Here is a 27,303-nt window from a genome sequence, read left to right as displayed (position 1 = left end):
ATATGTGGAATCTAGAAAAATGGTACAGATGAACCTACTTGCAGGGCAGGAATAGAGACATAGACGTAGAGAATGGACATGTGGACACAGGGGAGGAAGGGGAGAGTGGGACGAATTGGGAGATTAGGATTGACATACATACACTACCATGCGTAAAATAGATAGCTAGTGGGAACATGCTAATAAAGCACAGGAAACTCAGCTTGGTGCTCTGTGACGACCTAGATGGGTGGGATGGGGGGGTATGGGAGGGAGGTACAAGAGGGAGGGGATATAGGTATACATAGAGCTGATTCACTTCCTTGTATGGCAGAAACACAACATTGTAAAGCAATTATACTCCAATTAAAAAAAAGAGAGAAAGAAAAAACATGTAGAAGAAAAGTGATGACTACCCCAGTTAGCCCCTCAGTAAGAAGAAAGAATGTTGCCTTTACTTTCAGGTATGCATGGAGGTTATCTTCCTTACCTAAGTGTCAGGCTTTAGTTAAAGCAAGCAGATTGAATACGTGTTCTGGAAACAGTTTGAGAGAAGAAATGAATTTATTAAAAATGGAATACCCCTGTGAATTTCCTGGTGGTCCAGTGGTTAGGACTCCGTGCTTTCATGGCCAGTGGACTGGGTTCCATCCCTGGTTGGGGAACTAAGATCCCACAATCCACATGGCATGGGCAAAAAAAAAAAAAAAAAATGAATACCCCTGCACAGATTCCATTGCATGCTGGGACACAGTGGAAAGGAAGGGGAGAAAAGTAGTGGGATGACGAGATAAGAGGAAAGAAATGCAGAACAGTGTTTAGTACACTATGTATAACATGAAACCCAGGTAAAATCTTATCACTCGTTTGTTTACTAATAGTTATAGTTAATTTTCTCTTATAGTTTTGCCAGTCATCCAACAAAATATTCTAATACCTGCTTTCTTCACCTGTTCCACTTAATCACTGGTTTCCGTTATTACCCATATAGGTAAAGGTAGCAGCATACAATCCACATGTTACCTTTCTCCTATCTGCGTAACTAAAGCCCATTGCTATGCATAATATCCCAGGAGTTGTTTTCACTTTCAAAACAGAATTTGTAAAAATTGTGCTATTTCATTCATCTATATCTACGTGGTCTAATATGGTAGCCACTAGCCATTAACTATGGCTATGTAACTATTAAAATTTGAGTCAATTGAAATTAAATAAAATTGAAAATCCAGTTCCTCAGTCACACTAGCCGTATTTCAAGGCTAGCCACCAAGTTGGCCAGGGTAAATGTAGAACATTTTCATTGTTGCAGAAAGTGCTATTGGACAATGCTAATCTAGATCCTTACCTAGAGTCTCTCTCTCTGAAAATGGACTATAAATATCTCACTATGTTAATTTAAACAACATAATATCACAGGACATTTCTATTTTAATTGGTATTTTAAAATAGAAGAAATCAAACCTAAACCATTGTAATATTTTTTCTTATCTCTGCTTTTGACCCTGCTGCCTATCTGATAAACAGCCATTTGTAGTTGGGTCTTTGTTTTTGCTTTAACCATTAGCAAAAATGACACAGTCCTCAGTCTATGCTGGAGACAGGTAAAAAGTTTAATAAAAATTACTAATGAATTTCTTCAGACTATAAATATTTATTCAAATAGCCACCTCACTAGAATGTAAGATCCGTGAACACAGAGATTTTTGTCTGTACTGTTCTCCACTGTGGTAAATCCTCAGCACCTAAAGCAAGTTAAGGACCATAGTAATCACTCAGTAATTATTTAATGAATAAATGAACTGGAGAAAGGGAGGATGGCGGGTACAAAGTATTGGAAGAAGGCACGAATCAGTTTTTCAGCTTAATTTTTGTGAACTCGTCACGTTAATAACGGTATTGTTATGGTTTGGTTTTGTTTTTATTCAGGACTTCTTTATTCAAGATATTAATGCAGGCTTAAAAGATGAAACAGAAATACCTGAACAATTAGTAAGTACTTGACTTTTTAATTTTACAAAGTATTTATGATCATCTCCACACTGTAAATAAGCTGTGTTCCAATTTTTGGAATAAATTAACTATTTTGATTTAGAATGCATTTTCTTATAGAATCAATGTTATTTATTAGTTCCCAGACCAGCTCATGCCCCATTTTTGTATATAGGTTCCAATTTCTTTTCTCTCTGAAGAGCAGATGGAAAACTTAATTAAGAAACTGAGAAAAGCAAGTGAGGGTAAGTCTGCCTAAATTTGCAAGTTAAATTTTTTTAGAATAATCAGGTGGTATATGAGTTAATTCCACTGTGGTTTAAGAGATATTACTACCATTGTTTAGAGCCCTATGGTTTCATGTTTGGTTGTTTAAGCTTTTGTGCTTTTATTTGGCACAGGTTTGAACTCTACACTTAAAGATCAAATTATGTCCCATCCAGCGTTGCATGATGCCCTTAATGACCCTAAAAACGGTGATTCTGCAACCAAACATCTGAAACAGCAGGTATGTTTAGCCATAGTAACTCTACTAAAAATGGCCTTTTTGTTCATTTGTCAAAGCTAACATTCTGTTGTTTCTAAATATAGTTATTAATGAGATTTTGTTTAGATTATCTTTCAGGGTACAGAATCCCCATTTCAAAAAATGTATATAAAAATATATAAAAATCCTTGGAATGGATATGGTTCTGAGTATTACATGTTAAATATTTAAAAGCAAGAGAAAAGCTTTAAAGCCAAACAAAAATTATCAGTGTGAACATGCTGCCCTATATAGAAATTATCTTGCTATTTTCCCATTTGAGCCGAATGTTTTTGCTCTAGTTTATAAAATAATCTCGTGAAGTTTGCAGGCTTCTATTTTAGGTAACATTGAAAAATTAAAGTTACTTGGTCCAAGAAGATGCTTTGTTGAGTTTGGAGCAGGAAAGGGAAAATTATCTCATTGGGTTGATATTGCCTTAAAAGATGCTGAAAAAGTTCACTTCATCCTAGTAGAAAAGGTGACCACAAGATTCAAGGTAAGTGAAATCATTGTAGTATATTGGTAACCAAACTTTGTTTGCACTTTTCTTGTTTGGAAAAAAAAAATGATACTCAGAAACAGGCCTCTTAAAGAAAATGAATTTTTTTGTGTTTATTTGATTATAGCTTTTTATTCTAATTATATTGATGATTTAAACTGAAGGTAAATTTTTTAATCTAAATTTTGATAGTTCATTGATCTGAGTTCTTAAAATATTTACAGAGACAAGAAATTATGTGGAAAGAGCCAAGCTCAAGCTAGGAGTTAAAAGTCTTAAGTCCTAACCTACATCTAAAACTTACCAACTATTTGTTCAGTAAACATTTATTGAGCATACCACAAGCACCTTGATAGATATTGAGTAAAGTCAAATAAGACAAGGTCCCTATGTTCTGTTACTTATATTGGAAAGAAGAGACAAACAGATAAATGATTATAGAAAAGGGTTAAAATATGAAAAAAGGTCGTACAGAGTACAGTGTAGGTTCAAAGGAGAGAGTGACAAGTTTTACTGCAGAGAAGGGATGGTGAATGGCTACACAGAAAAGGTGGTGCTTGAGCTATATCTTGAAAAGTGGGTATTTGCTAGATACAGGGTTTGAGAAGCATTCTAGGAAGCAAGAAGTGTGTAACTAAATGCCTGAAACGGCAGGGAGGCATGGAAACATTTCTGTGTGATGGAAGTCCATGGTGCGAAGTAGAGTTCAGCAGTGATGAGATGGGAGAAGAGGCCTAGACTCTGGAAGGGCTCATATTTTATGCGAAGGGAGGAGTTTGACTTTATCCTCCTACAAGATGGGGGTACAGTGGAAACAAGATTTAATTCTTGTCTTCAGGAAGCTTACATCTATTGGGACAGACTTACAAGTATCTTGGCTCAGTATGCTAAGTGTCTTATGATAGTGATAAGTACCAGATGCTATAGGAGTGTGAAGATAGAGTGCCAGCCTCAGTCTAGTGTGGGTCACTGAAGTTTTCCTGGAGGAGGTGGTAGCTGAGAGGAGATTGAAAGAATATATAAGAATTAGTGAAGTAAATAGAAAAGGGTTTTAAAAGTTCCTCCTAGCAGTACCATTGAAGCTGTGTCAGAAGAGTGTGAACCTTGAATTAGGGAGATTAATAATAAGATCATTATTATCCAGTAATCCAGGTAAGAAATGGGCCAGAGCTAAGGATGTTGCAATGAGATAGAGAGGAGGCAAAGAGTGTGAGAAATGTTATGATGTTGGAAGCCCCGAGACCTGGTGACTTGTTATCCATTAAGTGTGAAAGAGGAGTTCTTCTGGTGACCTTTTGTGCCTTAAGTGACTAAGTGGTGTGCTTCCCTCAGATAGGGAATACAGAAGAAGGAAAGGGAAAAATAGTTTGGAGGGAGAAATAATGAGTTCAGTTTTGAATGAACTTGCTGTTGAAGTAGAGCTTTTTATTATCTATGAACCTTAATTCCTTCATCAGTGAATTGGGAATTTTTAGAGTTAAAGGAAATAATGTGTACATAATAATTTATAAAATGTTCAAGTCTTATAAAGATGTACAATATTGTTATTTTGTAGTTTTCATCACAGAATATACAATCTTAAATTTTTTAATTAACAATTCTACTTTCTAAAAACTAAGATGGAAAATTATTTGCTCTGAATTTTGAAAACAAATAGAAATCTTTTTTCATAAAGCTTTTGTTCTTTTTTTACATAAAAGGCATTGTTATAATAATGTTCTGTTTGCGCAGGTAGATGGCAAACACAGAAAGAAAAATTCAGTGTTTGAGAGACTTCAAATTGATATTCAGCACCTGTGTTTGAGTAAGTTGCATAACTTGCAGTTGCTCGTCCATAAATCATAGAAATTTCAAACTCTGAGGGTTGCTTAGAAATCCAATCCCACAGAACACTGCTTCAGGGAAAACAGAGATTAATCCTTTGTTAATATAGAATGTTATATCTAACATTTAGGTAAATATAAATAGAATTAGGGTTGAAACTTTAAGAAATTGTTTTTCAGTATCAACTAGAAATGAAGTATCATACTAGGGAATAGCTTAAAAGTTTTGAGAATATGTCCTTATGTTGCTTCTTTATCCTGTTTAAATTAATTACTGAGTCTGTTCATACCATACACTAGCCTTCTGCCTATAGTTAAGATGACTTTAGCTAAACTATTACAGAAATGAGATAGTTCTCTGCCTAGCTAATATGTAAAAGATACTTTCTGCCTAGCTAATATGTAAAAAATACTTCCTACAATTTTAAATTGTACCAAAGAAAATAACCCATCTCTATGGACCTCATATTTCATACACACACACACACACACACACACACACACACACACACACACACACACACACACACCCATCAGTCATACTCTTTAATGCCCTTTCTGTACCTTTTAAGTTTTTCAGGGTTTCCCTGGTGGCGCAGTGGTTGGGAATCCGCCTGCCAATGCAGGGGACACGGGTTTGTGCCCCGGTCCGGGAAGATCCCACATGCCGCGGAGCGGCTGGGCCCGTGAGCCATTGCCGCTGAGCCTGCGCGTCCGGAGCCTGTGCTCTGCAGCGGGAGAGGCCACAACAGTGAGAGGCCCGCGTACCGCAAAAAAAAAAAAAAAAAAAAAAATAGTTTTTCATATTATTTAAAATGAAAATGTGGGCTTCCCTGGTGGCACAGTGGTTAACAATCCACCTGCCAATGCAGAGGACACAGGTTCGAGCCCTGGTACGGGAAGATCCCACATGCCACGGAGCAACTAAGCCCGTGTGCCACAACTACTGAGCCTGTGCTCTAGAGCCCACGAGCCACAAGTACTGAAGCCCGTGTACCTAGAGCCTGTGCTCTGCAACAAGAGAAGCCACCACCACAATGAGAAGCCCACACACCGCAACAAAGAATAGCCCCTGCTTGCCACAACTAGAGAAAGCCCGCACGCAGCAACGAAGACCCAATGCAGCCAAAAATAAATAAATAAATTTTAAAAAATAAATAAAATGAAAATAATGCAAACATATGCCAGCAACCTCTTCTGCTAATTTAAATTCAGCCCTGTGACGCAAACCACAGCTGGCCCATGTAGTAAATAAAATTTGTTTATTGAGTTAATAGTTAATTTAAAATTTTGTTTACTTAGTCTTTTAAAAATGTGTTTGTTTTAAGGTCCTATTGTATAGCACAGGGAATATTCAGTATTTCCTGGTAAACCATAATGGAAAAAAATATGAAAAAGAATATACATATGTATAACTGAATCACTTTGCTGTACAGCAAAAATTAACACAACATTGTAAATCAACTATACTTCAATTTAAACAAAAAGGTATAACTTTAAAATTTGTATTTGTTTTAATACATTTACCAAGTATTCTGTTAGTTTCTATCTTCCTGAAAAATTCTCTCCTGGATCCTTCAGATACATTCCAACGTAGACTGGGTGCCCGCTGTTCCTGGAGCACAATTGTCAACCTTAAAATTCTCTTCATTTTCATCCTGGGGATTCCCTTCACTCTCCTAGGTTGGGATTTATTTTTCCACATCTTATCACATATCTTCCTCTATTGATTTACTGTCTTTGGGGAAAGCACCTCCTCCTATAGCTTCCTGAGAAACAATTGGATTAGAGATAAATTTGAGACCTTGCATTGTCTGAAAATATCTTTTACTTTACCCTTACACTTGATTTGTCTGGGTATTTCTATTTCTAAGAATTTTGAAACTATTACTCCACTAGTATTGTTGTTCAGAAGTTCAGTGCCATTCTGAGTCCTGATCCCTTGTATGTCATCTGCTTTTTTCTTTACAGAGATTTATAGGTTCTTTTCTTTGTCCTCAGTGTTGTAAATTCTTACAGTGATGTGTCTTGATGTAGTTATATTTTTATCTGTTGTACTGGGCACTTGATGGACTCTTTTGTGTATAGCAGTGATTCTCAACTAGAAGCAGTTTTGGCCCTCAGGGAACATTGACAATGTCTGAGACATTTTTCGTTGTCCTAAGAATGCACATGCTGCCAGCATCTTGTGGATACAGGCCAGGGAGCCTGCTAAACCAGAGACCTGCTAAATATCCTGTAAGGTACAGTATAGCTCCCGACAACAAAGAATTATTGGGGCCGAAAGTTAATAATGGCAAGGATGAGAAATCCTGATTGAGAGATTCCAGTATTCTCAGCTTTCTGGGAAATTTCCTTGCATTCTTTCTTTCATAATTTTCTCTGCTCCATTTTTTCTTTTCTCCCTTAATGGAAGAACTTTTATGATTTAGTTATTAGACCTCCTGGAATGGTTCTCTACTTTTCTTGACTTTACTTCTCTGTTCTATATCTTTTGCCTTTTTTGTATACTTTCTCAGATTTCTTCAACTTAATTTCTTCTGTCATAGTTTTAATTTCTAAGATTGTTTTTCCTCTGAATTTATCTTTGGTAACCTGTTCTTTTTTCATAATTATACTATCTTTGTGAGGATATTAATGATTTTTTTTAGAAGTATCCTCCCTTCATATTCTATTTTCACTCAGTTGCTCTTTTCCATTTGTTTTGGTCTGTCTCTTTCAACTTAGAGGCTCTGCTCAAACATCTGTGCTTTTTGATGGTGTGTTCATACTGAGGACTGAGGGACTAAGAGCTCTGAGCCTTCAGGTGGAGTTGTTGACTCTGAGCTCCAGTTTGGAATGATCTGTCTAGAACATGATCTTTCCTCTTGGGCTGGTCAGGTTCCCCAGAAAAGACTCTTCTGATCGCCTGCCTAGAGGGTAAAGGTCTGATTACCAACATTCTGGGACCCAGTGACAAGAGCTTAATCTATACTATTACTCACTTAATCCTGCTATTTTACCACACTTCAACTTTCAACTTCCTATTATCCTTCAACCCTGTGACCTCCTGTTTTACTTGCTTGAGAGAATTAACCTACAGTTTTCCACCAGTTGGTAAAGAGGTAGTCACCAGGTGGCTATGAGGTGAGGATCTGATTACTTGTTAAATAGACTTTGTGCAGGCACACTCTGTTATCAGTAACTAACTCAGCTCTACTTCCAAGGTTCCTGATGCCCCCAATTCCATAAGGGCTTTCTTAGACAACCTTTCTCTTCACCCTGATTGAGGATAAGTTTCTTGAACCACCTTACACAGGCAAACTATTCCAGTTGGTACCAATTTCTTCTCCTAGTATGTGATATCATCTGAAAGCAAGCAACAAAGAATTTGAAATATTTACTAAGGACCTCCATTGGACAATTCACTGTGCTGGGCGCTGTAGCTGGATTTGTAGGGGGAAACATACTTTTCATTTCAGAATCTTAGAAAAAGGGAAATGAATAGGGAGGAAAAAATGGAAGCCATAACTGTGATATACTACATTTTACTGCATTACCTTGTAGATGTCTTTTTTTATTTTACTTTTATACTACTATTATGAATATTTTCTTTTATTCATATTCAGAACAGTGTGAAAGCTAAAATATCTTATCCTTGATTATCAAGATATAATGAAAGCTATATCTTTAGTTTGATTTTAATATTGAGTATAGTATTCTATAATATAAAGTGTCGGTTGTATTATATGTATTTATCATATATATTAGTTATGCAAAATAAATCTAGTAAGGAAACTTTTGAGTCCTTTTATCAATGGGTAATAATATTTAGCAAAATAAGGCTTCTACAGGGTAAAGTCCTGAGTCAGTATAGAAGAAATAGCATTGGCCTAAAAAGTCAAGAAATTAACTCGGGAGTAAAGAACCAGCTGGGGGCAAGGTGGGAAGAAAAGGAAGACAGAAAAATTTTTAACTCTGATTCTGGCTATGTCCGTAGCCATCTGTGTTACTTATCAAGTCACTACATCTTTGAGCCTCTTATTCCTAAGCTATAAAGTGAGAATTTTTTGTCTGTGTCTCTTTCAGCCCTAAAATTCAAAGATTCTAATTAGTTCTCTCTTTGGGAGGCCACTTAAGGCCTTAATTCACAAGAGAGCTAACTTAGTTCTCATTTCTTTTTATTTCAGACAAGATTCCTTTGCTAAGCAAAGAAAAGCTACCTGTGGTAGGAATTGGAAAACATCTGTGTGGTGTGGCAACAGGTATGTAAACATACTAATAATGTCGAGACGAACACATTAAGTTTTAGCTTAACATGGTCTCAAATATTTAAAGAGTCTGTTTTCAGTAGTTTTTATCCTTTGTTTGCAACTGATTAATCTTCATAGTAGCACTGGCCCTGTATTATATCAGATTTAGAGCTTTCCTACTTATCTGCTCATTTTGGCCATTTTGCAGGATGAATTAAAGAGTTTTACGTGTAAATACTGTGTCATATGGAACCTTAAAGTTCGTTGGGTTATACTTCAACCAAAAAGGAAATAAACCATTTATGGAAACTGTTATGATTCTATCCCAGAAGCTACTCATTTTTTTAGAGGAGTTGCTTGGGAAGGACTCTGAAACTTCTCCCACTAGAAGATGATTATGTATCAGGATTCTAGGGAAAACAAAAACGGAAACATTAAGATGTGCCTTAGCACTTGGATCCATCGGATGTAGCATGATAAAGTAGAAAGAACATGGGCTTTGAAATCAGATAGTACAGGGTTCAACTTTGCTGTATAACCTTGGCAGATTACTTAACCTTTCTGAGCTTTGGTTATCTCATCTGTAAAACGAGGATAACAACATATAATTTGCCAGTTTACATATAAAGTGTCTGGCACATATCAGTGCTCAATAAATGTTAACTATTGTTATATCTTCTTCTGGCTTCCGCTAATTTCATGTCTACCCATATGGGGAACTTGGAGCCTCTATAAGAGTTATTCAGGTTGGCTGGAGATGACTTTAAGTATTATATATGTGTTGTCCTTCATAGTTTTTAGATGATTTTCACGTACCTTGTCTCATTTAACTCTCATAAAAGCCTTCTGAAGTAAGCCAGTTCTATCCTGGGGAGGAAACAAAAAATGCTCCTTTACTCCTACCCATCTAACCCAAGTTTCTCAGAAATCTCATCTGCACTGGCCATTTCTCATTGTTCCACACACTTTTTCCCTCCTTGATTCACTCTATCTGAATTCTCCCTTCATCACTCTATCATCATCTTAATGAAAAATCTCTGCTATTGTTGCTTACCCTTCTGGAAATTCTGTTTTCTTCTCTTTTGTGACATTCTTTCCTGGCTCTTCCCCTACATCTGTGCCATTCTTTCTGTATATCTCATGGTGTCTTTCCACTACTTGTCCTTTAAATACTAATACTCAGACCCATCTTCCACACACCTAATGTGTCTTTCCCCTTCTTAAAACTATTCAGTAGCTCCCAGTCACCTACACCTTAAAGTCTAAGCTCTTTAACATGACATCCTAGTCTTAATCTGGCCTCTGCCTTCCTCTCTTTGCCACTTTCTGCCTCTATATCTATTGGTCTATATATTCTAACCCTTCCCGTATACTATAATGTGTCCATTTCTAAACTGATCAATTTCTACTCCTTCTTCAGCTCATTGTCACCACTTTCAGGGAACCTCCCTAAATAAGATACTCCTCCTTAGTGTTTATTATAGTTGCCTCTGCATATCTGGAGCTCATTGTTTATTAATTTTCTGTTTATATATCTAATTCTGAATGAATTTGTTCAGAATTTATTATTTGAATGAATAAATAATCTTGGCCACAAATGTGCTGTGTTTCCTTGTCCCTTTCTAGGTACGTGGCTTTGTCCCTCAAGTTCTCTGTAAAGGAGGGGGTTGAGATGGATTGCTAAAGCTCCTTCTGATTCTAAAATAACTTCATTCTTTTAATAATTTTTCTGATTATCCCCATTTCTGAAAACCATTTACTTAACTCCAGTATAAGTAAAACAGTGACTGAATATCTTTTGTCAGAAAATAATAGTTTATAAAATAATAGATCAGCTATCGCCTTCTCCAAATAACACGTTCCTGATAGTTTGTTGACTTAAATTCATATATTGTACTATATATACTAGTAAAATATCAGATCATTTACTATTCACTTGTGACATTGTGGGATAATAAAGTTTAAAAATACATATGTTTTTGATTGATCAGACACAGTGTGACATTCTAATCAGACAGAAAATGTGGATTTTACAGCATATATTTGGAGTCTTTCCAGTATTGTCAATAATATAGCAGTCGTCAGTGGGAAATTATCATAATCATCAAAAATCCATTTGTTTAGTTTTTAAGTGGACTATAAATTTTTCATTTTAATATAGAGTTCACTTTTCTCTAAGTTTGTGTTTATTAATCATCATGCATCCACAAAGCCTTGCACATGAAAAGCATTCAGTAACTATTTGCTGAATGAATGTATAACTATAGTAAGGCTACTCAGCAAGGCCTACTTTCCACCTTCTGACTCCACTCTTCTCAACTCTTCACTATTTGCTGTGAACATCTTACATTTCAAGACTGACACCTAACATCAACTTAGCAGATGCTTAGCCAATGCCTTTCCTCTTTCTTTCTTTGGGTTCTTTAAGCTCAAAACTTCCCTGGAATGTTAAATATAGAGACATAAATTTTTTCTATACAAGTCGTTTCCTTAACAAGGGTAGGAGAAATGAGAGCAAATTTGATTAGTTGGACAAAAAGTTTTACAAATTTTAGATCTTAAGCTTCACACAGTTTTTTGGGGGAAGTTGACTTTATGCAGAATAAATCATTAGAGAAAATGGTACAATAATGAGAAAAGGGCAAATATGAACAAAGTTGATAATACATGAAAGAATTAGTACAAGTATAGAGCTAAGTAAGTTTTTGTTGGGCTTTTAAAAACCATACTGCCTAATAAATGTAAAAAATACTTATTTTTAAAGATGATGTGGTTTGGGGGGCCACATAATTGTGTTTGCAGATCTTGCATTACGATGTTTGGTTGAAACCTATGCTGCCAGTTGTGAGGAAAGGAATGAAGAACCTTTAGCCAAACGCATAAAGAATGATAAAACAGAAAAAGAAATTAACACTTTGGCCAAGGAAGGAAATGAAAAAAATATCCCAGAGAAGTGGACCCCTGTGGCTGGCATTGTTATTGCACTCTGTTGTCACCACAGGTGTGATTGGAGACATTATGTGGGCAAAGAATATTTCAGGGCTCTAGGCCTTGGAGCAGTGGAATTCCACTATTTCCAGCGAATGAGTAGTTGGGCGACTTGTGGGATGCAAAAAACATCTTTGGAAGCTTCAAATATCTCCACAAAAAGAAAAGATAAACAGAATGATGGCAGTGAAGAGCATGATGATGGAGGATACAGAATCACAGATGACAGCACTGAGAGTTTGCCTGGGTAAGTGACTACTTTGAAATGCACAACACTAGGGCAGAAATACTTTATTATTACTATATTTTTAGATGAATATTACCAAAAATTCATTCATGAAAATATATTTTACTAAAAAAATATATATATATATTTTACTAATTTTAGAATAAGTTAAAATATACACACTTTAACTGTGGCATTAATAAAACATATCTTGGGAGCATGGGACATAGCACATAGTATGTTGTGGGTTATTTAGCAGCTTATCAATGAATAAGACTAAAATAATTTGTTATAAGGTTTTACAGAATTTTAACAATGTGTTGTGTGTGTTTATTCAATTTAGGTTTCTTAATGTTGAAGAAAAGAAGAAAATAGGGCATCTTTGTAAATTGCTGATTGACCAAGGCCGAATCAACTATTTACAGCAGAAAGGATTCAATCCCGCTTTACAGTACTATACAGACCCTCTGGTGTCTTTGGAAAATGTATTGTTAACTGCTTTACCAAATCATTCTTCATCACCAGAAACAACTGCTTAATGGAAAAGAAATTTTGAACATCTGTCTTCCGCCAAAAAAAATTTTTTAATTGTATTTTTATATTCATGAAAATATAATTTAAATAGCAGATAATATGAACTTTAAAAAATGTGGCCTCGTTGAACTTTGGTAATGGCTTTGTTTTTTACTTTAGAAGTCCAAACATTAGAGAATTCACCAAATTCCCAAAGTAATCCTCTTCAGCAGGGCATCTTGAATTATATTATCCATCAGCATTTATAGAGTTTGGTAAAGTAGTAGAGCAGTTGACTTGGTTACCTGAAACACACATAACATGTCAACATGTAACTAGCACATTAACTCTCTATTTGCATTAATTTTGGAAATTTACTTTCTTTTGGTTTTATTTAATACTTTTTATTTTTCAAGTTCAAGATGTAATAATCAATTGTCAGTTTATAACAAGGACCAATCCGAGAAGTTGGTTTATGTATGGATTTTTTGTCCAGGCAGATATAGAAAGAATAATTAATTGTGATTATTTGTTTCTACTGCAAACAAATTCAGAGATGTTCACAATTAATGAATTCACCTTCAGATTTCAAGAGCCATACCTGTGTTTAAATATTATCAGAATTTGTCCATGACAGACACCAAAACTAAAAATATATATATATATAAAAATAATTTTTTTTTTTTTTTTTTGCGGTACGCGGGCCTCTCACTGTTGTGGGCTCTCCCGCTGCGGAGCACAGGCTCCAGACACACAGGCTCAGTGGCCATGGCTCAGGGGCCCAGCCGCTCCACGGCATGTGGGATCTTCCTGGACCGGGGCATGAACCCGTGTCCCCTGCATCAGCAGGCAGACTCAACCACTGTGCCACCAGGGAAGCCCCTAAAAAGATATTTTCAAGGAAAAAAACTATTTCACTTCATTTTTTAAATTAATTATCTAGTGAGAACTTCTAAAAAGATACTTGTAAGCCTAATTCACAAATTAAATTGAAATTTGCAAATAACTTCTGAAGTTAATTAGGTGTCATATCTTTTAAAAGGTCATTTTTACATATACAAGAACAAATATATTCTCTCCTGTTTGGGAAAATAATTTGGAATAAAGTAGAAATTAGATAGTGATACCAAAAACCTCACTTTCGGGCCTCATTTAGCTCATAAGCAGTTTCTATGCACAAGAAAACATTAAACCAAACATATGGTAAGACTGTTAGTCTTTTCCTCATCTTATCCTTGGTTTATTTCTGCCTTATTTGTAAAACTTATCTTAATCATTGTACATTTGCCAAGACAAAGATACAGAATTACTGATTGTAGATATTTATAATGATATTCTTAGGTAACTATTATTTGTACGTCTATGATTACCTTAATTATAAATTAGAAGTCTAGCTCATTTTTAGTTTCTGACCTTTCTACTTTAATCTTACATGTCTTATGAGACTGCCTAGGTTCAAATCCCAACCCTACTACTTGATCTCTTTGTGCCTCAATTCCCCGCTTAAAGTGGGCGTGATGAAGATAATAATAATACCTCACAAGGTTGTTATGAGCATTAAATGAAATAACACATTAAAATGCTTAGAACAGTTCTAAGTACAGAGTAAGTACTCAATAAATATTAACCGTTTTTAATAGTAGTAATTCATAACAATATTTTTAATGAAATAGGCAGACTTGGTTTTATTATCTCTGTTTAAGTTGTAACCTTTTTTCTCTTGTTATAAGTTCTATGTCAAATATTATTAAAATAAGGTAGTTTGTTTAAATTAGCTACTCATGCCCCCAACTCAAGAGAACATAAATGAAGATAATAATACGTCGTTCAATAATTAACCTGATTTTACTCAGTTAGGCAATGCTAATTTGTGTTATACAGTCTGTTTTGCTTCATTCAACAATTTATGCCCAGAAATAAAAGCTATGCTACAACAGGCATTATCTCTGTTATATTTCATAAAACATACACACACACACAATTATACTGATAGAGTCCTGTGGCCCAATGAATGTTTCTGACAATGATACCAAGTCCTCTATGGGAAGATAAGGTTGTTCTTCAACATGCCAGCTGTACCAAGATTATTGTTTTCCCCAACCTTGCTTATTTCCCTTAAGATTACATGAGACAGTGAATACATGGGATATGCATTATAGCTGTTTCTCGACCTGCAGAATTTGCAGGTTCAGCAAATTCCTTGAACTTTAGATTGATCTACACAACTACCTCTTCCTGCATGTCCCACAGATATATCAAATTTACTGTTAAAACTGAAGCTCATGTTCCACTTCTACCACCAAACCAGCTTCTATATTTCATTTCCCCATCTCAGCACCACCGTTCATCCAGTTGCTCTAACCAAAAACAGATTCATCCTGGACTCCTCCCTCTTCTCATCTTCAGTCATCAATTCTGTCTCCTACTTGGCTTTTATATATTTATACTGTACTTTTCAAACCTAGGCCCCAAACTATTACAGCTTTTTTACATATCTTCCTCCAGTCTAACCTCCATGTTACTGTTTCTGTGACCTTGCTACAACAGATCTAATGACCTCTGTTGGATGTTGGTAAAAATATTTTCTCCAGCTGAAAATACTCTCATATCTGTTTGCTCAGATTCTACCTGTTCTTCAAAGTAACTATTTGAAGAGGTAACTAAACTCTACCTTTTAACTCAAAAATTCTTCACATTTTAGTGAATTATAAAACCATGTTTTCCATTACTATACTATTTTTTTTATAAAGCTGTTTTTTTAAAATTTATATTTTATTTATTTTTGGCTGTGTTGGATCTTCGTTGCTACACACAGGCTTTCTCTAGTTGCAGTGAGCGGGGGCTACTCTTCCTTGCGGTGCACATGCTTCTCATTGTGATGGCTTCGCAGCATGTGGGATATTCCTGGACCAGGGATCAAACCCATGTCCCCTGCATTGGCAGGCGGATTCTTAACCACTGCACCACCAGGGAAGTCCTATTATATTTTTTATTAACAGAGAGTTATGCTGTTTGTCCTCTTCACCTAATCTTGGGTTAAGTTAAAGTCATTCCTTCCGTAGTTAAAAAAACAACAACAAAGAGGTTTTAATTCTAAATTATTAGAGATAAAAGTGATTGAAGCCTATATATCAAAAACTCACATTTTAACTGTTGGCTAAAATCTATGTTCTCTTGATATTTTTCATTCCTAGGCACAGTAGCAAAATAGTTTTCATTCCTAGTCAAAATATTTCTTTTTGCTATTTGTGGATTATTGTAGACAAAGAGGAAATGGCAGGGAAGGTAGTGTTCATGAGTAAACTGACATGACAAACTGATAGAATGAGGTAATGAAGCTTTAAGAATTACATCTTCATTCACTTGGTCGTGCTTCAAGTGCTTGACCAAAGAAGTTTATTTCCTGACTCTACTTGAAAGATTTTCAGTATCTTTACAACCTTTCTCTCCAAGCCTTTATCAAAATCGTGAACAGATTAGAATTTCACTTTTTTTTGCTTCAACAATATTAACGAAGAGACCAGAATTTGACAAAAGGTAAGATGGAACGAAAAGTCTATAAAAGAATTTATATATATATATATATATATATATATATATATATGTTCCTCTATTAAAAAGAATTCTTAACCTGTGTTATGTACAAATCTCATACCTGCTCTCCGTGACTCCTGTATGTACGTGTGCATAAACTGAAGGCCGAATAATTCCCTTTCCTCTTCCTCATCTGTGTTTTCTCCAGGAGGAAGTGTTACTTCCAATTTCAGTGGGTTGTCTCGGAAGTTGACAAACCTAGCAGTTCACCAAAAAACAGTATTTTTATAGGTGCCATAGAAGTGTACATTTATTTTCCTGGAGAAAGATCAAGTGGTAATATACTAAATTACTCTTTTTTTTTTAACTGGTTTCAGTAACTGAACATCTTGGTGAGATGTGATATATCCCAAGAATCTTTAAATTTCTTGCCTAGAAGAAAAAAATATTAGCTTTAGACAACTTATTTTCCAAGCTTGTAAAAGCAACTATTAGTCCATAGCATATGTGTAATGTGGTACACTTTAACTTCCAAGAGCAACCCTAATGCATCTCAAATATATAATTAATGCTATGAACTTAAATTTTCTGCATATTTTATAAAGCATGTCTTATTTATCATTGTATCGTCACCATCTAGTACAAGGCTTAGTAGTTGCTGAATAAGTAAATGAATGATTTTGTTATGAAAGTTGTGGGATTTGGTGTGAATTCTCGCATCTTATGCTCACTGTCAGGAAGTTAAGTTTTGGAAGTTATTTAAGGGAGTTCTGTTAGTAATTAACTTAGTAAAAAGTTATATTTACCTCTAACGTAATTGCCTTGTCCATTTGTAGTTATTTAGGAGGAAAATAATCACTATTCTTATGGTTTTGGTTTATCGTGGATAAAACTGTATCGTGGATAAAGTTTGCTAGCAGTTATAGAGATGATTTTCAGGAAAATGTCACCAACACAGGGCATTCCTTAAAGCTGATAAATCCCAGTACAGCTTTAGTTTCAAGGATTCTTTCTTGAATAATTTAGACCAGTATTATATTTATCCTCTTTATAAATTATAGAATTTCAAGGTTGGAAAAGATTTTTAAATGTATTCATTTATGTGAATGAGAACTCAAATCTGTTAATAACAATCTCTTTATATTACTTTGTTCTGCAGCCAGAAAGGAACATGTCAGTTCTGTGTCTACAACTTTTACCTTAGATTGGTCATCTCTTCCATGCACACTGGAATATCTTTCAGTTTATTGTTGCTGAGAACAAGAGTACCCAGATTTTTCATATTGCTGATTGTTTCTGGCAAGCATGTTATTTTATTCCGTTGGAGCCATAATGTGTGTAGACTTTGCATTCTGAAGAATTAAGAGGTTCCTGTGATTAATCACATACAATATGAAAACCCTGGTTCTTATTAACCCAAAATTTTTTTAAATGTCATCTTGTATAACATCTCCTTTAACCAGTATACATATTGAGTTAACTGACTTCACATTACCTGATTTTAGGGAAACTATAACAAGGGAGTTAATCTCTATCTACTGTATAGCTCTCATCATGTAGTGGTAGAAATTAAATCAATGTATTCTAGAATTCTTCACCATTCTCATAGGATTTCTTGAAGAAGACCTGCTAAAAGGCTATCTAATCTGAATTAGAGTCTTAAGAGGAAACTCAGAAATTATTAATATGCCCATTTAGGGCAAGACAAGTATGCATAATGGTTAACAGCATGGACTCTGGGGCCAGGGTGCCTGGGTTCAAATCCTAACTGGCACACTTACTAACTGTGATCTTGAGCAATTTACTATCATCTCTACATTAGTTTCCTCAATGTTTTTGAAGTGCACAGAAGTGCCTGGCATGCACTAAGCAATGTTGTTATTGCTGTGGCCTATTCTTGTCAATTTGTTCAAGTCAGATAGCCAGTTTTTCTCTCCCAAACCCGCCCCCCCCCCTTTTCTTTTCTTGGCTGTACCACGTGGCTTGTGGGATCTTAGTGCCCTGACCAAGGATCAAACCCAACCCTCTGCAGTGGAAGCGCTGAGTCCTAACCACTGGACCATCAGGGAATTCCTCAAAACCCTTTTTTTTTTTTTAATCTGGGGTACATGAATATATTCTGTTAAAAAGTAGCATACATTATTTGGAACTAAATGGATCTATTGTGATTGATTATGCTTGGGGTCCCCTGTGTTTTGTTTATTCTTTCTTATTTGTCATAGAGAGCTTCAACACGTCTCTTGGTAGCAAAAAAAGTTATTTATGTTACCTTTCTACAGTATCAGGAAGTTGTTCAAGTCTGTTGCTTCCCATATCAAGCCACTCAAGGGCAGGCATGTTCAACACAGCAGGAGGGATTGTAGTAAAGTGGTTCATACTCAGATCAAGGTGAGTAAGCTTTAACAAGTTGCTGAGCTGAAGAGGAAGGCAAGGTTTTTCAAAATAAATGTCAACAACGTAAACTACTAGAACACCCACAATGGTAAAGGAGATATATCACATCAAGGATTGTCTACATGATGCTTGCACTTTATTTAGTCACAGCAGTCCACAACAAATTTGAGATAACAATAATGCTAAATAACCTCCAGATAAATGAAAAACTCTCTCATAGAAAGTTCATCTATTCAAAGAAAGCTTATCTTCCAAAATAACCAAGCTGCAGGGTTCATAGTACCTGCCTGGCAGAAGCTTTTTTTTTCTTTCTGGGAGTAAATATATGTTATGTTTTCCTTTTATCTAGTAGTTGAGATTTTCTTGGGAAAACCCAAACTTCAGAATAATAGTTACTTTTGTTAACCCCCTTTCTTTGTGCCTGATGCTTTTTTTTTTTGCGGTACGCGGGCCTCTCACTGCTGTGGCCTCTCCCATTGCGGACCACAGGCTCCGGACGCGCAGGCTCAGCGGTCATGGCTCACGGGCCCAGCCGCTCCGCAGCATGTGGGATCTTCCCGGACCGGGGCACGAACCCATGTCCCCTGCATCGGCAGGCGGACTCTCAACCACTGCGCCACCAGGGAAGCCCGTGCCTGATGCTTTACATAACGTTATCTCAGTCACAGAATTTACTGTTTGTTAATTCTATTTTTAAAATGAAAACATCAATAAAACATTTATTAAGACTATATAACAACACCAGTGTGCTCAGCTTAAGAAAACAAATATATCAATATGACTGGCCTCAATGTACTTCTTCCTTCTTCCTCTTTGAAGATAACTCTATCCTGAATTTGGTATCTATTATTCCCATGCATTTTTAAAATGTTTTTATTACTATACATAAATATATGTTTTCTATATAGTTCTCTCTCTATATTACTATTATGTGTATTTTTCATAAACAAAATTATCTTTATATGTTTTTGAATTTTATTTAAAGATGATACTGTACTTATCTTTCTTTAACTTGCTTTTTTCTCTCAATATCAGTCTTTATATGTATTCACATTGATGCATATAGCTCTAGTTTATTCAACTTTACAAGGTGAGTACCTTTTTTCCCTTTTATGGACAAAATGGTTTAGAGAAGCCATGTGACTAGAAATGATGGAGCTATGATGTGCACTCAAGTTTTCGTGGACCTAAAGCTGCAAAATTTCTCTTTCCTCTGTAGTGAAAATTTCAAAATGTAAGAATTTAGTTAACTTTTACAAAAGACTCTCCATTTAGCTAGGCAAGTTCTATGTTTTATTTCTGTCTCAGGGCACATTCAGATTCATTCCACAACTTTAACACCTCAAAAAATGCACAAATACAACGTTTTATGGGTAATGCAAAAAAGCAGTTTTCCATTTAGTAGGTGATATTTCTCTAGCTTTATAATTTGTCATAAATGAAACACTTTTCAAAACTTGTCATCAGACTTTTAAAATTTTCAAATGATTCAGAATAGTGTATAAAAAGATTGTTTTTACATTAGCATAAATTTGTTTGTGTGTTACAGTGTGTGCAATTTAATGGCTGAGAGTTAAGTCTCCTGTTGCAGATTTCTCAGTGGGACTAGAACTTTTTGGTTTTAAAAGCTTGAAGAAAGATATTAAAACCATTATAATCTAAGTCTTAATTTTGCATATGTGAAAATTGAGACCTAGTTATGTAAAGTGGTGTGTTCAAGGCCTCACAGCTACTTAAAGGCCACACTTGGAATAATTCCAGGCTCAAGATCTCAGTTCACTATTTGTTCCTGTAAAACGTATTTCTTTAAGTAAAGACATTAAGGTAAAGACAGGTTAAGAGACATGCCCAAATTCACATAGCTTTTTAGTGACAGAACCAAAGCTAGAAACAAAATCACAATAATTAAAAATTAGAAATAAAATGTTTATTGGCCCTCTTTTAGGTATAAAGAAATTGTCCCTGTGATCATGATTTTCATCATAATCAAGTGTATACATTTCACTAAACTGAACTATTATAAGATCAGATGGATATAGCTATAGAAACTATGTTTTACTTGCAAGAGCAACAATAATTGGTGCATGTTTACTGGTTTGGGGAGGAAAGTGACATTCTTACCAAGATAAAGTGGGAAAGGGGAATAGTCTTTTATTTTGAGTTTTATTATTTTTCTTAACTTTTATCTTGCAAAATCATTGTTTTCAAGGCAAAGCACCAAGGAAATTTCCTTTGCTGATTCTAAGAGCCTTAAATATGCTTGAAAAATGATAGGAATGTCTATATCTCTATGATCAGTTTGGTCTTACCAAGAACAAGGTATCATACCAAATCAAAGTTTGAGGGCTTTCCAAGCCCACTGCCTTGCTTTACTTGGTAGAGCCTAGGAAGCTAGCAGACACTTTTCCTAAACTGAAGAATTCATGTCTTTTTACTTTACCTCTATCTCAAAAGCTGATCACCTATAAAAACTAACTAATAAACAAAAGAGTTTTTCTGTCACCACATCGTGCTTTATGATAATCATTTATTCATTCAATAGGCATTAAGTAACATCTACAACCTAGGCTGTACCTTCAATTCTGGGAAGTGAAATAAATAAGATTCTCACTCTGGCCTTCAAGGAGATCACTAATGATGTCAGTACTGTAACAATAATAGAAATAGCTTTTTATGCTAAATAAATCTTTCTCTAATTAAAAACATGCTTTATAATAATAGGAAATGGTTTTCACTAAACATTTTCTGAAATAAAATTTATAGCATTTTTCCATTAGTGTTATTTTTAATGATCACACAGTGGAGAAGTAAACCACCAGTAGAAGGAAAATAAAATCATAAGTATTTATATCATTCTGACCTCTTGTGGAAGATCACATATATCTCTGTTAACAGCAAGTTCAAGTTTCTCCAGTCTGGCACAGTTACTTAGTTCCTTGGGGACAGTTTTGATTTTGTTGTAACTAAGAATCAGTTCCTGAAGTCTAGTGAGCAGTCCTATGGGAAAATAATACACAGTAAAGAGCAGAGGGATATAAAATAATGTTTCCAGTTATTAAGTATTACAGCATAACTTACTTGCCCGTTTCATATTGGCAAATTCACACTTAGGCTCTTCCCTTTTCCCACTGTGTGTCTTGCCCCTTCTTCAGATAAAGAGCTGGTGATTTATCAGTGCTATAGACAAAAATATTTTTTTCATTCTGTTTTATCTATACTATATCCTGACTAGTTTTCCATTTGGGGATTTTTTTTTCCCTCATTTAAGGAATTATTTCTCATTTTCTTTCTTGTCTTCAATTTGTTCCCTTCTAGGAGAAATAACCAAACCAACAATATTGTTTCCAGAATCTACACAATATTATTTCCAAAGAGACTTCTCTTGCATTGAAATCTCATCTTGAATCACCTCAGTAAATCCAGAAGCTTGAATCCCCTGGAAGCTTCAGTTTAGACTAGATGTTTAAAATTTTAAGATTCAGGACTATATAAAGATGAGATCTTTATTCCATGTATCAAAAAAAATTATCAGTGAAAAACACAGGAATAAAAGCAATTTTCCTTACCAATTCCTCGAGGTATGTCTGAAATTGTGTTTCGAGATAAATCTAACACAATAAGGTTCTGGAATCTTCCAATGAACTCAGGAATTTTCACTAAGCCAGTTCTATGAAGTTGCCATTCCTGTAGCTGATTTAGTTTTAGTAGAGAAGAAGGGAGGGTCTAAACTCAAGTAAAAAAAATGAAAGTTACTATATTACTTAAATTATTTTAGTATCATGACATACAGAAATATGACTGTAGAGATACTATTTGATTTGTAAAAGAACTTAGGAATATTTTTTCTTTAATGGGTTATATTTCCAAATACTTTGTGCTACTTCTAAGTTCTAAGAACTTTCCTTTTTTGGCGGGTGCTAAACCTTCAAACCCCAATCATAATAACATAAACAGTAATAACATATTTCAGTCAATATTGCACACACATAGAGCTGTGTTCTAAAGATTCTATTTTATTAGGCTTAACTAGAATACATATGTTACTGAACATGAGAATATGGTGGCTAATTGAAATTATAGAGAAAAAGATCATTCTAATCATTTCAAACTTCTCTTCCCATTCTGTTTTGAAATAGTTTAGTTTTTTTAAGCAGATTTTCTTTTAATTTAAGAATTCTAAAAGTTTCAACTATACTGAACTCTATGCCTTTTCCCTTTCAGCCTAAAGTAGCCAAAAGACAAAATACAGGAGCTAACCCCCTAGCTAAATATACTGATATGTATGAAAACAAACACTGGCTCAAGGGATAGAGGTGGCCCTTGTCAAACTTAGAGTAGGCCTAATGTAATTAAGCAACTATGTTTGTGTGTGTGTGAGAGAGAGAGGGAGAGAGAGAGAGGGAAAGAAAGAGGAAATAATGTGAATTTGGTTGTGGACCTAAGAAAAAAATTAATATACATTTCCATTTTGTGAAGTTTTAACTGAGCATTTGCTGTTTTTTTTACTTTAAGGCCAAAGCTTTATTTAAAACACCTTCCGCTGCTTTTAGTTGAGCATTTGCTTTGAAAAAGCTACACAATTTTTGTTAAGCAGATGGTCACCTTTTTACGGAAAATGAGAAATTACTTATTAGAAGGATTCGTGGGAGAAATATTACAAATGACTTAAATTTAGGCAGAGTTAAAGCACATTGGTTTAAGTTTTGCAATAAAAAGTTGTGAAGTTACATTAATTTTCAGTTCATGTTGCCCAAATTCATTTGGTACATTATTAAAATTAGAATTCCTAACTATTCCAGACTTAAGCACATAATTTAAGAATCATTCTCTCAACTCTCCCACAAAATGCGAAATATAAAAAATCAAATATTACTTCTATAAAGCTTACCTTCCATTCCTCATTTTCTATCTTCAAAATGACCCTTCCATCTTCCCTGGTGACCTTTTCTCTTAGCTTGGTTAAGCTCACTCGTTCTTCCCAGATTCGCACTAGCCTAGGAGACCAGGAAATCATTTTAGTTCACAGGTAATGACATAGGTAGCGTTCACTTTTGTATGAAAAAGTGACCCATCAAAAACAACCATTTGGGGGCTTCCCTGGTGGCGCAGTGGTTGAGAGTCCGCCTGCCGATGCAGGGGACACAGGTTCCACGGGTTTTTGTTTTGTTTTGTTTTTTTTGCGGTACGCGGGCCTCTCACTGTTGTGGCCTCTCCCGTTGCGGAGCACAGGCTCCGGACTCGCAGGCTCAGCGGCCATGGCTCACGGGCCCAGCCGCTCCGCGGCATGTGGGATCTTCCCGGACCAGGGCACGAACCCGTGTCCCCTGCATCGGCAGGCGGACTCTCAACCACTGCGCCACCAGGGAAGCCCGAGGATTTTATTTTAATGAACAGAAAACCAAATAAAAGTATAATATTTGCTGTCTATATATGTTTATGTTTGCAAAACATTTCTATGGCGTCTGAGTATTTTTATCCACTGCTTGTCTGAAAGTTAATTAATCTGCTAACAAGTGCACTGTGGCAATGGCTATGTGTGGCCTTCTAGACTGAACAGCTAAGCTTCCAACAGGTGTGGTTAAGTGAGACAAAGTGTATACTGCCATCTATTCAATTACACCACGTTTTATAAAAATAGAACTATTTAAACAGTAGACATAATGATTATTAATTACTTATTACTTACTGAAATATATGTATTTCAGAGCAAGATTTAATGATGGGCAATGAAGTGTGTTATTCCCTAACGTTTAATTTCAATTAAAGAATTCATCAAGCACCCATTATATGCCAAATACTATGCTGGACATTGTGGATACAAAAAGCTCTGTCCTTAATGAGTGGGGCTAACTATTATTAAACAAGTTTATTTCCATCTCTTAAATGATTAATTAATTCTTTCTGGCTCTGTATTACTATGATCTAAGTCCAGAATGTATCACTTAATTTGGTGACCATGGGCAAGACATCTCACCTCTAAGGACCTTGCGATAAAACATGGGGTTTGGATTAAATAGTATCTAAGGTCTCTTCTAGCTCTAGTATTCTATAATTCCTACACTGTTTATTTTAAGCTTGATGTTCTTTCAAAGTTTTGAACAGAAATTTTCTACCTCCTCTAAAACCCTTTTATTATAGCCTAAAGACTTTCTCCAATGTTGTTATACCAACTCTTACCCAAGTGCTTGCTTTCTTCAAGGCAGCTTGGCATCCAAAGACAGAACAATTTCTGTTTAAACTTAAGGCTTTTTGAGCTAAATCTTTAGCCTCTTTTAGCTGAGAGAAGAAGCATTAGATTACATTTTTGCCCCTTGCCTGTTTTGTACAGAGAAAACTTGACGCTGCTGAAATTAAATGATTCTTAACTAGACACATATAACAGGTGAAATTCAAGAGTTTAGAACCAACTTGTGATTTCTGACCACAGTTTTTTAAAAAGTGGATAGGATTTATGAGTACTCGAGTCAATAGAGAACAGAGAACAGACTTGTGGTTGCCAAGGGCGGGGTGGGGTTTGGGATTAGCAGATGCAAACTAGTATATATAGGATGGATAAACAACAAGGTCCTATTGTATAGCACAGGGAACTATATTTAATAGCCTGTGAGAAACCATAATGGAAAAAAATATATATATATATACACATATAACTGAGTCACTTTGCTGTACTGTAGAAATTAACACAACATTGTAAATCAACTATACTTCAATAAAATTTTTTAAAAAATAGTACTTGAGTCAAGTTTGTCATAATTGTATAATATAAACATAATATGTGTCATAAGAGTAGTTTTACACATTTCAGTCTAGGGAAATTTAAGACCTAAGGTGAATATAAGCTTACTGAGTCACATTGCTTAGGTATGAATACAAGTGAATACCAGTTCCACATTTATTAGCCGTGTGATCTTTGACAAGTTACCTAGGCCTATCCTTCAGGTTTTCCATCTTTAAAATGGAGAAAATAATATCACCTATGTGTGGCAGTGACTGCTTATCATTCCCCAGTATCTGTTACTCCTCTTCTTCCTCAGTAACAGATCCTCTAAATTTAACTGGGCACAAGACTTCATTTAGCCATCCTCCTTTGCAGTTAGGTATGGGTCATATGAAGCTTTGGCTAGTGAGATGTTAGCAGAAATAGTCATGTGTGCAACTTCCTGCTGGCTAGAATCAAGTACATTGGCCACAGTTGGTGTATCTATGTATTGGGGGCCATGAGGTGACTAAAGTCCATTCCTAAAGGAATGGAGACTGTGCACAGTTGAACAACAAGATAAAAGCCTGAATGTGTGACTCAGTGCAGTGCTGTGCCAGCCCTCTTCTTTGCTGGGAGAATGCCAGTTATTTCTAAGTGTTTACACTTCCTCCAAGTTACCCAAGTATAAATCTTAATTTGTCTAAACCAATCATACAATCTCATTTCCCTGGAAGGTAATTGGATTAGGGGTGTACTAATGACCCAATTCTGGCCAATGAGAGGTGATGGAGAAGTTTGATGGAGACCTCAGAAAGGTTTTCTCATTCTTAAAGAAGATACAGAAATAAATAATTCCTGCTCTTCTGATAACATAATGATGCCTGGCTGTGATGCCTGGAAGTATACCAGTCATCCTGTGACACTGAGAGAAGCTAACCTGAGGACTAAACTGACACACTGATAAAAAGAAGCTGAGTCTTTAAAACTGTTGAAGCTTTGGAATTGCCTTACCTCAGGACTTCCTTATTGTTTAACCCATTTTTAGTTGAGTTTTCTGTTATTTGCTGACACAAGACCATTTTTTAAATGAGATATAACTGACATATAACATTATATTAGTTCTAGATGTACAACATAATGGTTTGATATTTGTACTTATTGCAAGACTATTTAATGTTTAGAAAGAGACCTAACAAATGATAACTGTAGGGGGCTATGTGGAATCTATGAGGAAAGGGGCTATCCTTGCAAGAGTAGTAGGATAATTTGGAGATATCCAATGAGGAAGGTAGGTTGGTATCAATGAGGCAGAGGAAGTGAGAGCTGAACTATTTAAGTATAGCCCAAATAGAGGAATCAGGTGATCCACAGGGGCCCTGGCTGGAACTCACAGCTATTTAAATAGGTGAGAATCTACCGTACCTTCTACTGCCAGTTGTTGTTTTAGATCCTAGGGAATATAATGTTGAACAAACAATCTCTGAAAAGTAGACTAAATGATACTAATCAAACTTTGATGAAGTTGAACAGACTCCTAGGACAACTACTATTTTCACTTACAGACACTTGTATTTTTTGTGGCCCCCATCACATGGCCACACTTAATTGTCAGGTGCTTCCTTTAGTTATATTTTGGGTTTTCAGTAAACAGAAACCTCTATCAAATTCAATAATAGGCATTTAATAAATACTATTTTTAATAATGAGGATGTTATGAATTTTTGCTAATTCAAGATAATAAACATGTTATAGCATACTTTTGTTGAAATTCCTTCTCTCGCTTCAGGTCTTCATTGTATTTCTTTATTCTTTTCTCCCAAACTTCCTTTACAGCATTGACAGCCCCAGTACAAACCACATTGTCTGACATGACTTCTCCACATTGTCACAGAGTCAC

The 27,303-nt window shown here is 35.4% G+C and overlaps 2 protein-coding genes across 5 annotated transcripts in view; one reads left to right on the top strand and one right to left on the bottom strand.

The window, feature by feature from the left end:
• The window catches only part of TRMT13 (tRNA methyltransferase 13 homolog), a 24,342-nt gene extending 10,878 nt beyond the window's left edge, over positions 1 to 13,464 (top strand). For 2 of the 4 annotated variants that reach the window (XM_082834496.1, XM_082834497.1), the window contains exons 4-11: positions 1,906 to 1,968; positions 2,144 to 2,213; positions 2,370 to 2,476; positions 2,826 to 2,993; positions 4,728 to 4,800; positions 8,989 to 9,063; positions 11,854 to 12,286; positions 12,609 to 13,464. In XM_082834496.1, coding sequence (XP_082690622.1) covers positions 1,906 to 1,968; positions 2,144 to 2,213; positions 2,370 to 2,476; positions 2,826 to 2,993; positions 4,728 to 4,800; positions 8,989 to 9,063; positions 11,854 to 12,286; positions 12,609 to 12,804 — 1,185 coding nt within the window. In that variant the 3' untranslated portion in view covers positions 12,805 to 13,464. Of the gene's footprint in view, positions 1 to 1,905; positions 1,969 to 2,143; positions 2,214 to 2,369; positions 2,477 to 2,825; positions 2,994 to 4,727; positions 4,801 to 8,988; positions 9,064 to 10,677; positions 12,287 to 12,608 lie in introns of those variants that run through there. The other 2 variants (XM_082834498.1, XM_082834499.1) reach the window with 2 other exon arrangements.
• Positions 13,014 to 27,303, bottom strand: LRRC39 (leucine rich repeat containing 39). Its single transcript, XM_082834503.1, has 8 exons — positions 27,164 to 27,303; positions 23,595 to 23,700; positions 22,273 to 22,429; positions 21,567 to 21,703; positions 18,582 to 18,727; positions 17,512 to 17,664; positions 16,434 to 16,570; positions 13,014 to 13,083 (listed from the first exon to the last, which is right to left on the bottom strand). Exons 1-8 carry the CDS (start codon positions 27,274 to 27,276, stop codon positions 13,028 to 13,030), a joined length of 1,005 nt encoding a protein of 334 aa, XP_082690629.1. The 5' UTR covers positions 27,277 to 27,303; the 3' UTR covers positions 13,014 to 13,027.

The sequence above is a fragment of the Leucopleurus acutus genome, assembly GCF_964270905.1.
Source record: "Leucopleurus acutus genome assembly, chromosome: 2".
Classification (NCBI taxonomy): Eukaryota; Metazoa; Chordata; class Mammalia; order Artiodactyla; family Delphinidae; genus Leucopleurus; species Leucopleurus acutus.
This window is presented reverse-complemented; position numbering and strand designations above follow the sequence as displayed.

Excerpts from the sequence above, each read along its gene's own strand:
- LRRC39 (XM_082834503.1), bottom strand. The coding sequence starts at position 27,276 with ATGTCAGACAATGTGGTTTGTACTGGGGCTGTCAATGCTGTAAAGGAA. Across the intron at positions 23,701-27,163 it reads GAGAAGGAATTTCAACAAAA|GCTAGTGCGAATCTGGGAAG; the intron begins GTATGCTATAAC and ends CTGGTCTCCTAG. Across the intron at positions 21,704-22,272 it reads AGACATACCTCGAGGAATTG|GACTGCTCACTAGACTTCAG; the intron begins GTAAGGAAAATT and ends ATTTTCCCATAG.